The 16,155-nt window shown below is 39.3% G+C and overlaps 1 protein-coding gene across 1 annotated transcript in view; it reads left to right on the top strand.

Annotated features, from left to right (window-relative positions):
• Positions 1 to 1,182: 1,182 nt before the first annotated feature.
• THOC1 (THO complex subunit 1) overlaps positions 1,183 to 16,155 on the top strand; it is a 36,512-nt gene continuing 21,539 nt past the window's right edge. Inside the window, exons 1-8 of the mRNA XM_068993966.1 lie at positions 1,183 to 1,249; positions 3,674 to 3,747; positions 3,841 to 3,901; positions 5,121 to 5,187; positions 8,976 to 9,094; positions 9,535 to 9,583; positions 9,996 to 10,091; positions 15,364 to 15,446. Coding sequence (XP_068850067.1) covers positions 1,196 to 1,249; positions 3,674 to 3,747; positions 3,841 to 3,901; positions 5,121 to 5,187; positions 8,976 to 9,094; positions 9,535 to 9,583; positions 9,996 to 10,091; positions 15,364 to 15,446 — 603 coding nt within the window. The 5' untranslated portion in view covers positions 1,183 to 1,195. The remainder of the gene's footprint in view (positions 1,250 to 3,673; positions 3,748 to 3,840; positions 3,902 to 5,120; positions 5,188 to 8,975; positions 9,095 to 9,534; positions 9,584 to 9,995; positions 10,092 to 15,363; positions 15,447 to 16,155) is intronic.

Genomic DNA, 16,155 nt, shown 5'->3' with positions numbered 1-16,155 from the left:
CGAATTGAACAATCATCCATAATATGATAACAATCGGATTACACCAGCTCTTAAATCAGTTATTACCAGTTGATCTGAGCAATTTGGCAATGTACGTTGTACAATCAAACCTGAACGATTCTATTGATTCTGAAAAAACCGCGCTCCAGGTAGCCATCACTGTTCACAATTCCCACTCAGGGACAAGATTATGCAAAGTTATATTTTTGTTAGCGTCCTGTACTCTCGCTGGATATCCACGAAGGGAACCAGGTAAAGCGCGCCAGGCTTTCACTTAGGAACACGTGCAGGTGGGTAAGAGCTGGTAGCAAGTGTTTGGGTCAGTGCTTCTTCCCCCACCACATAATGCCAACGGAAAGACGACTGCCCCTTGGCTTCTCATTGGCCAGGTGAATGGAGACGAGGGAGGAAACCGGGCAGAACACTAGGTCTTGCGACAGGTGCCTTAACCCTGGGACTTGGCGCCACCGACTATCCAATCAGCGGCGAGTACTGCGTTCCTCCACAATCTTCCTCGTTCAGTAGAGCCCTCTATCTGCCAGCAAAATGAACGAATCCCCACACATTACGTTGCTACACAAGCCACGCTTGCATTCACTACTTCATTCACGCTCCTCAACAACCCAGGGATACAAGCATTATTTTTATTTCTCAGAAGATGGAACCCCACCTGAGCTACAGGGAGCGCGACCTGCAAGGCAGATGCGCGAATCCGGAGCTGGGACCACTCCTGCGGGAAGAAGGACTTTGATCCGACGGCCACTGCCGTCACCTCCCCAGCCCGGAGCTCCCGGATGAGCCGCCTGACTTGGATTCTCAGACGGCGACTACCTTCCCTTGCGGCCCATCGAGCCGTAACCAGCCGCCATTCACCCGACTTCTCAAACCAGGAAAACCCCCGCCAAGAGCCCGCGCGTCCCGGCTTGTAACCCGCAGCGTGTACAGGGCGAGGCCGCGCGTCTGCAGTCACCCCACGGGTTGTTACCCACGAACCCGGATCGGGCGTTGAGTGGCTAACCCTAGCTCCCAACACCCTCCCGACCTCCGTCACCAGGGAAGCTCCCAAACGCCACCGGACCCGCCCCTGCGCCCACAAGCCGCTCTAGCCGCGCACGGAGCCCGCACTCTCGTTGCTCCCGGCCTGACGTCATCCGCGGGCGCCGCGACGAAGTGGCGGGCACGCGCAGCCAAGAAGATGTCTACGACGCCGCCGCTCTTCAGTTTGCCCGAAGCGCGGACGCGGTTTACGGTGAGTTGCGGACCGGTGGGCGCGGTCCCAGACCAACGCTATTTGTTGCTCTCCTCTCCCTGAAATTACTTGAATTTGCACTGGGGTAAAGCGGGGACAGAGGCGTTGCGCCGCGGCGACGGGTTCCCGGCCCTGTCGTGGGCTGAGGAGGCGGCAAAGGCGCTTTACCTGCCTCTTCCAAGAGTCCTCTGCGGTCCGCCGCCTCCTTTCCGCTGGCGAGTCCCGGAACCCTCCGCCCTCCGTGGAGGGCTCACCCGCAGACTACCTCCTTTTGGTTCCTGCTTCTCTGCGGTGCTCCCTTAGCCAGGCGGGTGTTTCCAGAACTGGCAGGGGGCTTCTCTAGAGGGAAGGCAAGAATGGTTTTAGTCCAGAGAACAGGCTCCCGCCCCGCCTTCTAACTGCCAGGTGGCTCTTCTCGCCACTTATTCATCACCCTTTAACCCTTTGTATCTCACTCCTTAGAGATCGATGAGGACGGTCCTGAGTGGGGCGAGACAAACTGATCAGCTTGGGAAGGGTTGTCAACTGTCATTTTATTCTTCCGCCTTGGGGAACAGTAATTTAAGCATTTGGGGAAACACTTTACAGAGCGTTTTGATCTTAGCTTATTTAACTCAGAATAGCTCTGTGAAGTAGGGTGTTTAATTATGCACAGTAGATGAGATAGAAACTGAGACAGCCCGCCCCCCAGCCCCCGCTTATGTTGTTGTTGAGTCGCTAAGTCGTGTCCGACCCTTTGCAACCTCATGGACTGCAGCATGCCAGTCTTCCCTGTCCTTCACCATGTCCCGGAGATTGCTCAAATTCATGTCCATTGAGTCGGTGATGCCACCCAACCATCTCATCCTCTGTCACCCCCTTCTCCTGCCTTCAGTCTTTCCCAGCATCAGGGTCTTTTCCAGTGAGTCGGCTTTTCGCATCAGGTGGCCAAAGTTTGGAGCTTCAGCATCAGTCCTTTCAAAGAATATTTAGGGTTGATTTCCTTTAGGGTTGACGGCTTTGATCTCCTTGCAGTCCAAGGGCTCTCAGGAGTCTTCTCCAGCACCATAGTTTGAAAACATAAAAGTTAAATTATTTGCTTCACTGTTTTTTCTGACTTCAGACTCAGTAATCTTTTTATGTTGCCCATCACCAAATGAAGAACCCTGTTCTAAGTCGTTTGACTGTGTTCATCCCTAGTTTTCTGTAATTCTGCGAGGAGAAACTGTTAGGTGTGTCCAAGGTCATATCATTCCTGGAAGGGACCATTTGATAGGAGATCATCTAGCCCGGTGCTTCTTAAGATTGAGCATGGGTTGGGATCACCTGGGGATCTTGTTAAATGAGATTCTGGTTCCGTGGGAATGGGGCCTGAGATTCTGCATTTCTAACAAGTTCTTAGGTGATGCCACTGCTGCTGGTGGTAATAAGGATCTACAACAACCCATATATGTAACTGGTGAGGAAAATGAAGCACAGAGACAAGGGGTATGTTCTAGATTACGGACTTCCCAACTGCCAGTGGAGGAGGTGAAGGAGATGTGGGTTCATTGCCTGGGTGGGGAAGATCCCCTGGAAAAGGGAATGGCAACCTGCTCCAGTATTCTTGCCAGGAGAATCCCATGGACAGAGGAGCCTGGCGGGGTACAGTCCATGGGGTCACGAAAAGTCAGACACCACTGAGCTTGCACGCACCAAGATTACACAGCCTACTCACAGAGTCAGGAATGGACCGTTTCCAGTATAAATGTAACTCCTGTGAGGTAACAAGAGGATTTTCCAAGTGTATGTGAATTTTCACAGAGTGAATGACTTGGCAGTATTTTTCTTTTTCAGTTACGACTACTTTGTGACAGTCAGCAGGTTTAGTACTTTAAGACATCAGTGTTTACTTGATGTCAGGGACTGTGCTGTGCAAGCTACCTAGAGGAGGTGGGACTTCTGTTGAGTCTTGAAGAATGGATAGAATTTGCATGAGCATGTGGGAAGAACAATGTGCATGGATACACTAGAGTGAACTTGATAGAAAATGATGGGAAAAAGGCTACAGCCTAGTGGAGAGTATATGTTTGGGGTTACTGGGAAGTAAGGTTGGATAGATTGAGTGGGATAACATTATTAAGGACCTTTAGAGGAAGCTGTGAAACAAAACCTGTAAATAAGGGGCCACTTAAGAGATATTTTTTAAAGCAGAATGAACAGCATATTTAAAGGAAAGATAGGCGGGAAAACCTGGAATGAGAAAACTGAGCTTGGAAGCTCTCAACAAGCTTCAAGTGATGAGTAAGTAGCATTTGAATGAGAATTACTGCTGAACTGACTGACAAGTAATTTTTCTCAGGTATAAACATTTTTTAGTTAGACATACAATTAATGAGTGGTATGTTTCTCAGTGAACAAAAATTCCTTCAACTTATGTGCTTTTTTTTTTTTTTTTTCTTCTAGAAATCTACAAGAGAGGCCCTAAACAGCAAAAATATCAAGCCCTTGTTGAATACCTTTAGCCAGTTACCTGGAAGGTAAGGTATTAATATCCATGACATGGGCTCATTGAAATCTTTATACTTACCCTGAGCTGTTTTAAAAATGCAGGTGTTTTTTGTTTTTAATAGTGAAAATGAAAAAAAATGTACCCTTGACCAGGCTTTTAGAGGTGTTCTAGAAGAAGAGATTGTAAGTATGTTTTTCCTTTATTTATTGTTAAAATTTTGCTGGCAGATTAGTAAATATTGTTTTTTAATTTGCTTTTATTCTTAGAATAGATGTTTAACCTTGACTATTTTTTCCTGGAGTGAACTGCTTAGTCTGTGAAACCTAACCTGGTCATAGTTAGCATAGGAGTTACATAATGAATAAGGGTTTTGATAGCATAGGTGCAATTTAAGAGTTTGGTTTAATAAATTAGCAGAGCCCTCTGCCATTGAATATGTATAAGAAAAGTTGACACGAGGTCTTCCTGAGCAAGAACTAGAACTTGAAGATGGGCCCTGTCTTTGCTGTATAAAGAGCGACACATCCTGGAGTGGATGAGAAGTCTAGTCCAAGGATGTTCGGCACGGATTCCAGGCCCTCATTTTCCTTATCAGCATCCTCCTTCTCAGTTAGTAATAGATAACAAGAGCCTATCCAACTTCAGTACAGAAATTTAAACGTGAAAAATCTGACTTTGTGTACCATTAGTGGAGCACTCGAAAGGAAAACTTCCAACAGTTTATTCTTCATTTAGCAAAGCTTGGATCCCAAGAAGCTAGATTCTTTTCCAGTGGCCATAAAACAGTGTCCCATTCTTTAGGACAGTTCTGTATTCATTTTGTCTTCTTCTTCAGACCTAGTCACCTGTTGTCAGGCATTGGGCAAAGTTACCTTGCTTTTTTGAGCCTCAATTTCATTTGTAAGAGAGGAAACACCATTTTTACAGGGTTGCATAAAACGACACTTAATAAACACTCAATAAATGCTGGTTTTTATGATATTATCACACCTAAGCATCATCTCTCTTCTATTATTAATAAACCCTTCCCAGACATATTGATGCACTAGTATAGTTAATCCCCCTGGCCCAGTCTTTTGTCTGGTGCCTTTGAGTGACTTATTGGCCTCAGCGCATCTGTACTTGATTAGCTTAGAGGCTTAATCATGCTAATATAACCATCTTCCCAAGACTCTTGAATTTTAAGTGAATCACCTGCTGCTTATTTATTTAATATACTTCTACAGTTAGGGCTCTTATCATTCATTTAAAAAATATTCTTAGTAATTTTATCCTCTGTGAGAAATATCCTTATCCAGTGTTTGTGATAATCAATTTAATGTCAGAGGGTATGTTTTTCTTATTATCAAATTAGTCTAAATTCTGGTTCCTAAATTAAGTTGTTTTCTCCTTTGTTGGTAGATAAATCATTCATCATGTGAAAACGTTTTAGCTATTATTTCTCTTGCTATTGGGGGAGTAACTGAAGGTAAGTATGGTTTGGTTTGGTTTGGTTTTAAAATAATCCTAGACTTGACATGCTTTGTTGAAAACGTATTCTCCCCATACCTCTCTACCTAGTTGATTTTGTTCGTTTTTCAAATTCTGCCTACCGACCCCCATTGCCGAGAAGTCCCACTGAAATTAGCTCACGGTTACTTCTTATCACTAGTATACAGTGTACACTTTGACATATCTTTGTTCGCCACTTACTTCGTTCATCCAGTGCCTGTTTATTGAGCATCTACTATGTGCCTGGTACTGAGCTAGGACTTGGAGATTCAGTGGTGAATAAAACATATTCCCTGCCCATAAGGAACCTAGTGGTTCATGGAGGAAACACATGTAAATATCTTACTGGGGGTAATTGAAGTGGGAATGAGGTATAGTTGAAGTGATTCTTTAAACTTCAGAGTCTGAAGGGACCAGGATGGGCTAGAAAGAAAACTGTAACATAGGAGCTGGGGCGTAAGGGCTGTAAAAAAGCTGGAGCAGGATGGTGAGAGGATGATGAGAACCATGAGGAAAGAAGCAGGAGGGTAAGTTAGGATCATTTGTAAAGGGCTTTGTATGCTGTGCTCAAGAGTACCTGTGAGAAAGGCGTGGGATGGGGAGAAACTGCTGGCAGGAAAACTCGGTAGAGGTTGGTTAAGATGGGCCAGGAGTAGTAGGAGGTAGTTTCAGCAGACTTTTAAAAAGGCATGTAGTAAGTACACAGTGACTAATACACAGTAGTAGCTCATTAAATATTTTCATAAAGAAGCAATGAAAAAGTAGCTCATCAGTACTCTTTTTTATTAGTATTGTTAAAATAGTCCTTTGATTTATTCATATAATTTATGTGAAAAGTCCCTTTTAATCTGTAAAGCACTATTACATTTATTATTTTGATACTTATTCCTACCAAAAAACTGAAACATACAAGGTAAAAGTGATCTTCCAGTGTAGCTGCAAGCAATTTTGTGAACTTAAGTAGTTCATAAATTTTGGCTTTAGGAGTTAAACTTGTATGAAATGCTTATTCATCCATTTATTAAGCATATTCGAATGAGTACTGCAATGGGGTGTTCCTTGCCAGTTCCTGTCAAACAGTTTGCAACATCTACTTCATTGATTATCCTGATATGATTACACTTGTAAACTGGTAATGTTTTTAATGCTTCAGTCAGTTCAGTCCAGTCACTCAGTCGTGTCCTACTCTTTGCGACCCTATGGACTACAGCACGCCAGGCCTCCCTGTCCATTGCCAACTCCTGGAGCTTGCGCAAACTCATGTCCATCGAGTCGGTGATGCCATCCTACCATCTCATCCTCTGGTATCCCGTTCTCCTTCTGCCCTCAATCTTGCCCAGCATCAGGGTCTTTTCCAATGGCTCAGTTCTTCACATGAGGTGGCCAAAGTACTGGAGCTTCAGCTTCAGCATCAGTCCTTCCAATGAATGTTCAGGACTGATTTCCTTTAGGATGGACTGGTTGGATCTCCTTACAGTCCAAGAGACTCTCAAGAGTCTTCTCCAACACCACAGTTCAAAAGCATCAGTTCTTCAGTGCTCAGCTTTCTTTATGGACTCTCACATCCATACATGACTACTGAAAAAACCATAGCTTTGACTAGACAGACCTTTGTTGGCAAATGCTTGAAGTTATACAAAGTCTGTGTTTAAAACTTTTACTTTATTTGGGAAAGATAGGGACTTAAGAACTCAGTTAAGCCATGAATAAAAGTTTAAATACCTTTTTATTTTAATTTGATGGGAAAAATTTCTTCTTGAAACCAATATTATTGTTTATTATGTGACAGATTTTCTAATTGTCCATAAACATGTTTTGTTAAACTCAACTTGGCAGATATTTATTGAGCTTCTGTTGTGTCAGACTCTCCACTGGTGAAAACCTTCAAAAATGCCTACCTTTAAGAAGCTCATAGTCTACATAATAATAAACAGTTTGGATATGATAAGTACTATAATTTATGTGCAATGGCTTTCAGAAGCAGAGATGTGGTAGTCTACACAGAAGTACCAGAAGAGTTTTTTAGATGCAGTATGTACTATATGCTTTGAAAGACTGAGTAGGAATTTACCATGTGATAGAGAGGAAGAAGCCTATTTAGGCAGAAAACATCGTAAACAAAACCAGGCAGGCTTGAACATAGCAAGGTGTTTGGGAACTCAGGAGGGGTATCTGTGGCCAAGGTTAAGATGAAACTCAGAGGGCAGCATAGAGGCTGGGACACGGGCTGTGATAGTGTTGGGGAATCGTGTGATAACCCAGCTCATCAGAATCACCAGTGAAGCTCCATTTTCAAATTAATTGCCAGGCTTTCACTCAGTTTTACTGAATCTTTGAGAGTGGAATCTAGGTAGTTTTCTTAAGTTCTGTAATTAAATGTGTGTGATTTTGCCAAATTATACTTCAGCTAAGGGCAGGGAGTATGTCTCTCTAATCTCTTGGATATACAGGACACAAAGTATCACAAATCTAAGTGTTAAAGGACTTTGGAGGTCATCTGGTTCAGTCTTGTCTCTGGCCTGTCCTGTCTCCCTCAGTAACTGAAGCTCACCGTTTGATTTCTCTTAGCTGGTTCTGATGATCAGATTCCCTTTGCATTGAGTTGAACTTTGCTGCTTTATGCCTCACTAGTTCTAGGCAGTATCCCTCGTATTACATTCCAGCTGTGATCTTTCCAGTGCAGTGCAGAGCTGGAAATACTACTTCCTGTTTCTGAACTACTGTGTTAATGCAGTATTAGGGGCTAATAATGCCCCTAGATACTTTTTTTACATATCATGCTGAAGTGGCTACTTTTCCTAAACCCGTAACAAGTATTAGTATCTATTACCGAAAAATAGAAGGAAGAATGAGTAGGGAAATAAAAGCATTTTTAACTAGCCTAGATGACCTTAAAGTCTTTAGTTTATTGCTTTAGTAAGGTTGAATTTAGACATAGCTTTTTATTTTACCAATTTTTTCTTTGAAACAACAGTATATTTTAAAAGTATAGTAAGAACTGAAATTAGTATCAAACCTTTTTGTGATCTTTTTTGAACTAGATCTTTTCAAATGACAAAGACAATTTAAATTTAGCATTATTACAGAACATTTGGAAATGGGAAAATACTAGTTCCAGTTCTTCTACTTCAAAAAACTACTATTTATTTTGGTATATGATTTTAGCTTCTCTAGTCTTTTTAATAGATTTTATTGTTATAACCATAATACCCATACAGTTTTGAACCCTGCCTTTTTCACTTGACATTAAATCATAAGCATTTTCCAAGTTATTATAGTCATCATAACCATCGTTTTTAATTGGCTGCATTATATTCTTTTGAATAGCTTAGTGGTGAAGAAAACAGACTGTGGAGCCAGACTGCCTGGGTTCGTATCCCAGCTCTAATGCTTACCGGCTCTATGATCTTGGGCAACTTATTTAACTTCTCTGTGTCTCAGTTTTCCCATTCTGTAAACTGGAGAGAATGTTCTCTACCTCATAGGGTTATGAGGATTACATGTGTTAGTGTATGGGAAGCACTTAGTGTGCCTGACATATACTAAATGCTCTAGAAGGGTTATCAAGGATGACACATACCGAAACTTAAATACACTTAAGTATATCTTCCTTGGGGACTTTTAGGTTGCTTCTGTTTCTTGCTTTTCACAGCCTTGTTAGGATGGACAAAGTGTACCTTTAAGATTATCTTCAGAATTTTTTGCATGAGCTTTTTTACTCAGCCGTATTGTAAACTTTTAAATTGGCTTGTGCTCCACTTGAAGGTATTTGTACGGCATCTACACCTTTTGTATTGTTGGGAGATGTTTTGGACTGTCTTCCTTTGGATCAGTGTGACACAATATTCACTTTTGTGGAAAGAAATGTTGCTACCTGGAAATCAGTAAGTGCCTTAGTTTCTTTTTCTGCTATCTTTAGCTTTCTATAGATCCAGAGTTCTGAGCGTAGTTTGTTTTGTTTGTGGCTTTTATTTCTGACTTTGCTGATTGCTAAAAAGTTTACCTTTATGAGAATTATGTGTTCTGCTCTCTTGGAAAAGCCAAGTAAGAGTCACATGGAGATAAAAATGACAGTACAAAATTCGAGTAGAAACAGTTACCTGGAAAACACACACTTTTACATGTTTTAAAAGTTACTTAGAATCGTCTTTGTTATATGTTTGAAAATAATTCATTAAAAATGTTATTTGCTTGGAAGAATTGAAAGCGGCATAGTAGATTCAGCACATATTAGTGTTCTTTAAAATCTTACTTCCTGTGACTTACTATTGAAGAATGTGCAACAACTTCAGAACAATAATAATAATTTCTGTCTTAATTTCAGAATACATTCTATTCTGCTGGGAAAAATTATTTACTACGTATGTGCAATGGTAAGTAACTGAGCAGTAAATGATTGGTTTTTAAGAAGGAAATATGGCCAGGAAACCAGGTGGTTGAATTAAACACAAGAGATAAAATTTTTTTTAAGTAGATTGTATCTTCATTTTAAAATAGCAATCTGATTTATTAAAACTGATCATTTGCTTTAAATTTATCTATTCCTGTTCTAGGTATAAACTTAATAAAAACCAAAAAGTTGAGTTAAGTTTATCTTGTCCATGTTAAACTCATTTTATTTTTAATTTTCTAGTCCTTTTTTTTGTGACAAAAAATAGTTTCTACCCCCATTTTGAGAACTACTGCTTTAGGAAAATACTTTTGAACTGGTTAAGACACTTGGGTATATTGTAATAAATATAGAATGATCTCTGCTGTGTAACCTTTGTTTCCATTTGTTGTTAGATCTCCTACGAAGATTATCAAAATCCCAGAATACAGTCTTCTGTGGACGAATTCAACTCTTTTTGGCCAGGCTTTTCCCTTTATCTGAGAAATCAGGTGAGCTTTTGTAAATAAATTGCTTTGCAGGAAAATTTTTACCTGTTTTTCATGGACTAGAATATACCATGATGATTTAAAAAAAAAAAAAAAGGTTCTACAAAGTTGAGAGATAGCATAGGAAATTGTCACTTGATTTTCGTTTACTTGTAAATAGTTGTACCTATTCCAGTGCATAATACAGGTAACACTCAAATAAAGCCATTGATTCTTCAAGTTCAAAGCTTTTTAATAATAATGTACAGTTGAATCACACTTAAATAGGTAGACATGAATCATGTTTTTATTTTTCTGCTTCCGTTTTCTTCTTCAATCACTGTTTAGCCACATTTACTTTTGTTCATTTATCATTGTGAAATATAACAGTAGTATGAAAAGTGCATGAAGTAAGCATATAGTATAATAATTATAAAGGATATAGTTGTATTACCACTGTTCAGGTCCAAAAGTGAAGCATGACAGTTCTCTCGAGCCCTCCACAGTCTGTTCAGATATGCCAGATTTTAACTGTCTATTTGCCTCAGTCACCCCTTCCTTAATATCAGGCTAATCTACCACCTACTTCCCATGTTGTAAGGATTAAATGAGTTAAAACATGTGAAGAGCTTACAGCAGTGCCTGCTTGTGGTAAGACCTATAGTTTGTGTTAGCAGTGGCAAAATTACCTGTGACTTTCTTTTTGTCCTGCTGTATCTCTGCTTTTTTTCTTTCCTCTTATTTAAATGTGGTCAGGATTAATTTCAATTTACCAGTGTATTTACAACTTGTATTTCTGATCCTTTGTCTGTGACTATTTTCCCCTTTAGACTTTTCTTTAGTGCAAATTTTGTTTTGTCTGAAAATCTTTTTCTTTACGAAGAATGGTTGAAGATTAGATAGAATGGTTGAAGTAGGTTGGCACTGGATATAGGATTTCATTTAGTGGAAGGTCATCATTACTTTGCCTTTGTCTTCTAGAGAGGAGTCAGATCTCAGTCTGACTCCTTTGAAGATAATCTAGTTTTGTTTTTTTGTCTGTTTACTCTTGAAATTTTCTTTTGCTTTGAATTTTTGTTTGTTCTTTTGTTTGTGGGGTTTTTGGTTTTTCAGTTTTCTATAATGTATCTAAGCATGGATTTTTAAAATTTATCATTCTTCAGATTTGTGGGCATCTTGAGTTTGCGCATTGGTTGTCCTTCATCCACTTTGTAAAAATTTAAGCTGATATTTCTTCAGATATTGTGTATGCTGCTTTCTCTTTATGGAACTCTAGTTAACATTCTATACCTTGTCTGTCTCTTACACTTTCTGCATTTTTCATCTGTCTCTCTTTCCATCACATTCTTTTTTTTTTTTTTTCTTAATTTTATTTATTTATTTGGCTGCTCTGGGTCTAAGTTGTAGCATGTGGGATCTAGCTCCCTGACCAGGGATCGAACCTGGGCCCCCTGCACTGGGAGCTCAGAGTCTTAGCCACTGGACCACCAGGGAAGTCCCATTTCCATCACATTCTGCGTGATTTCTTTGGAAATGTTTTCTAGTTTACTACTCTGTTCATCTATGAATAATCTGCTGCAAAATGAGTTCTTAATTTCCATAATTGTATATTTCATTTCTAGAAAGTCTTTTTTTAAGTCTGTGTGTCACTTTTTAGTTTCTTATTCCCTGTTTTCAAGCTTGTTTTTTAGTTGTCTAACCAGGGTAGGCATTGTTACCTTTATCTATGTGTCTGATAATGCCAGTGTCTGAAGTCCTTGCGGCTGTTCGTCACTCACACTTGTGCCTGTTTCTCACTCATAATGTCTTATCTCTTTGTGTGTTCTGGTTAGCGTTTGATGTTATGTTTGAGAAGATATTTGAAGGAATAATTCGGAGGCCTGGGTTAGATACTTTTCTCCAGAAAAGGGCTTTCGTGATCTGCCAGGCATCTTAGAAGGTACTACGACTAGTGTAAGCTTACCATCATCTAGCCCAGCTCAAGGTCTGTGATTGCTTAGGTCATCGAGAACGCTTGGCACTGGGCTGCAGTTTGGTTCATCCCTACCCAAGGACGTAGCCCTGTACGTCCCAGCCCAGAAGATGGTTGGGGTAGGATTTGTTAGATTCCACACCTTCCTTGGACTCAGATTTATTTTTAACATCCTCACTTCAGGAAGCTGCTAAAAGAGTGGCTCAGTTTTGCAATGGATTCTTCCTGTTTGACAGACAGAAGTGGCTTTGAGTGCTGACGCTGCATTGCTTATCTTTCTTGCCTTCTTGGTTTTTGCCATATATTCCTCACTGAACGTTAGCTCTTTACAGTTTTTAAGAAAAACCAATTTTTCTATTTCATTGTCTAAAACAGTGCTGTGAACAGGGTTTATGCTCTGTAAGAATTTATAGAATTAATGTAATTGATCCAAGTTTGTAGTTGTCCTTAGTGAGAGGATTAATCTGAATTGTTAATTAGCTAGTTAATTATTAGCCTTCTGTTACTGGAAGCTCAACTTTTTCTATTTTTTAACAGCTTTACTGAGATGTGAATTCACATACCATACAGTTCTCCATTGAAAATGTGCAGTTTTCTGTTCTTTTTAGTATATTCACAGGGTTGTGCAGTGATCACTGCAGCTGATTTTAGAACATTTTTCCTCCTATAGGAGCCCTGTGCCCACTAACTGTCACTCTGTGCTTACCCCAATCCCTGCCTCTCTCCCAAGCCCCGAAGAACAGGTCATCTACTTACTCATCTCTCGATTTTTCCTATTCTAGACATTTAAAAAAACGGAATAATACAATATGTGATCTTTCGTGACTGGCTTTTTTAACTCAGCTTCGCCTCTTCAGGATTCACCTGTGTTGTGTGCATCAGTAGTTCATTCTATTTCACAGCTCAGTGATATTCTCTGTATAGATAGACTGCAATTTGTTTATCCATTTGTCAGTTAATGGACACTTGAGTTGCTTCTGCCTTTTGGCTATTGTGGCTAATGCTGCTGTGAACATTTGTGTACAAGTTTGGTGTGGATGTATGTTTTCACTTCTCTTGGGCATATCCATAGAATGGAATTGATGGGTCATATGGTAACTGTTTTACTTTCTCCTGGAGGTGTATATAAGAGTAGAATTACTGAGTCACGTGGTACCTCTGTGTTTAAGTTCTTGGCGAGCCACCAGACTGTTTTCCAAAGTGGCTGCTTCATTTTACAGTCTTACCATTGATGCAAATCCCTTCCAGTTTCCAAACATCCTTACTAACAGAATCTAGGTCGGCATTTGGGGATATCTTGTAGTACTTTTTTTTTTCTTGTGTTTGTAGATGCTGAAGAGTCAATAGAGTATATCCCAAGACCTTTAGAAAGCTGTTTTAGCATGTAATTTATCCATTAAATTTAGTTAAGTATGACTGAAATTTTTAACCTAATGGAGAATTATGTCATGCGCCATTGAGTAATAAGAGGCTAGACTAAGATATTTTAAGTAAGTAATACAGAATGGTGAGCCAAGTTCATTCACTAGCTTAATGACTTCATATCTAGCATATTGGTTTTTCTTTAAAAAAAAAAAGAGGCTTTTTGTTTTAAAATAATTTTAGACTTAAAGTCTAGAGTATATGTAAAGATACTATAAAGTACCTGATGTACATTTATCAAAACTGAGAAATCAGCATTGGTGCAATACTTTATTTAGACTTTATCAGTTTTATCACTGCTTTCTTTTTTGTTTAAGGATCCAATCCAGGATCCTGCATGTAGTTGTGATGTCATTTTAATCTCTCCAGTCAGTGACAGTTCCTCAGCCTTTGCAGTTTTTTTTATGACCTTCATAGTTTTGAAGAGTCCTGGTCAGGTATTTTGTAGAATGCCCTTCCATTTATGTTTGTCTGGTGTTTTTCACAGTTAGATTGTGGTTGTGGATTTGAGGAAGAAGACCACAGAGGTGATGTGCTTTTCTTGGTGCATATTTCAGCATGGTGTTGATGTATCTTTTTGCTGGGGATGTTATCCTTGAACACCTAATTAAGATAGTATCCTTGAGTGCTATATTTCTCTACTACAAAGCTACTATTTTCCCCTTTGTAATTAAATATTTGGAGGGAGATACTTTGAAGCTTTGCAAATATTCTTTTCCTCCTTAAATCTTTGCCCACTGAGTTTAGTAGCGTTCATCAGTGGATCTTGCCTAGAGCGATGATTATTAGGTTTCCTGGTGGTAATTTTCTATCTCTTTCATACCTTCTACATTTATGAATTGGGATTCTTCTCTAAAGAAGAGTTGTCTCTGGAATTCCCTGACGGACCAGTGGTTAGGACTTTGAGTTTTCACTGCTGAGAGCCCAGGTTTGATCCCTGGTCAGGGAAGTAAGAGCCCATAAGCCATGCAATGCAGCCAAAAAAAAGAAAAAACAGTTGTGTCTTCCCCCTTGCTTACTTGTCAGTTCAATCATCTATTTCAAAATGAAACTCATGAATATTTACTTTATATGAATTATAATCTCACAATATCATTATTTACTTTGTTCAGATTATTCTAGTTCTCCCCATCAGATCTCTTTCATGCATTCCTGATATAAAAGGATAGTCCAAGTGCATCATGTATTTTTCCTTTTCAGCCACTGGAATCGGCCGCTTCTCCAAAGAGCCTGATTTGTCTTATTTTTAAAATGGTGTTTAGAAGACAAGATCTGGGCCCTAGATATGCTAATTATTACTAGAATATCACTGCTTCTAGGCCGTCTCAGTGGACAGAGCTTGGAAAGATATGTATAAATACTAACATATACATATGCATCTTTATTTATGTTATCTGTCTACATTTTTTTTAAATGACCAAAAACAGTGATATCATAGTGACTGATAACTTGTGAGTCTAATCCCACACCAGTAGACCTGCTTATTTCTAACTTCTTTCCCTGACAGTGAGAAACATGGCTCTCACTATAACTTTCTTTGTATATATTATTACACATTTATACTATCTGAGTGATACAGTTTCTGATTGTGCTTCAGCAAAATCATAAATTAGTACATAAAGCATTCTGTAAAATTGTTCTAGAGCACTCATAAATAACAGATCACCTATATCTGTATTAGTATGTATAGAATTCTGCATACTCTAAAAGCACCTTCAAGAAATGACTTTTAGAAAGAATTTGAAAATCAAGTGTGATATTATTTCTGACTTGATCTTTTGCTTAATTAGTTATTTATCATTTTATATATTTTAGTTATATGACAACAAAGTTGTATTCTTAAACTGGTTTAGGTGTTTGGGTTTGCTTTGAAAATCTTTTGTTTGTTTGTTTTTTTAATAGGTCTTAACTTGCAGAGTCAATTTAATCTGGAAAATGTCACTGTTTTCAATACCAATGAGCAGGAAAGCACCTTGGGTCAGAAGGTGAGGCTGATGTGAAATCAGCAGAACATATTTTAAGTTTGTTATTGAGATAACTAGGACTTCCCAGGTGGCACAGTGGTAGAGAATACTCAGGAGACATGGGTTCAATCCCTGGGTCAGGGAAGATCCCCTGGAGAAGGAGATAACAACCCACTCCAGTGTTCTTGCCTAGAAAATTCCATGGACAGAGGAGCATGGCGGGCTATACAGTCCATGGGGCCACAAAGAGTCGGACCCGGCTGAACATACGTGGCATTGAAAACAATCCAGGGTTGGCGAATGGTTGGACATTCTTTACCTGCTCTTCATTTAGGAGCAAGTTATAAAGTTTAAAAGTTTTTCAATTAGATATAACTAATATTTCACATTAAATTAATCAGAATACTTTACTTAATTTATCTCTTAAATTGTAATCATTGTCAGTTTGGAAATGATACTGACTTTAAGATTTTTTCTTTCCCTTTTATGTATCTTTTAGGTATTTCTTGGACTATTCTATGTAAACTAGTTTAAAATTTTTCAATATGGAGCTGGACACCAAGCATATCCTAAAGTGTTCCCAGATAATAAGTGTTATGTGTATGAGTTGGGGAAGATTTTCAGAATTCAGTTAAAGTTGGGGACAAAAACTACTTAAATTCCCTTTGAGAGTTAGTTACTGTGATTCATGGAGTCCTTAGTGTACTAATGATCCTCTCACTTCTCACAA

Source organism: Capricornis sumatraensis, chromosome 21 (genome assembly GCF_032405125.1).
Source record: "Capricornis sumatraensis isolate serow.1 chromosome 21, serow.2, whole genome shotgun sequence".
Classification (NCBI taxonomy): domain Eukaryota; kingdom Metazoa; phylum Chordata; class Mammalia; order Artiodactyla; family Bovidae; genus Capricornis; species Capricornis sumatraensis.
Note: the sequence above shows the minus strand (reverse complement) of the source record. Positions and strands in the feature narration are given on the sequence as shown.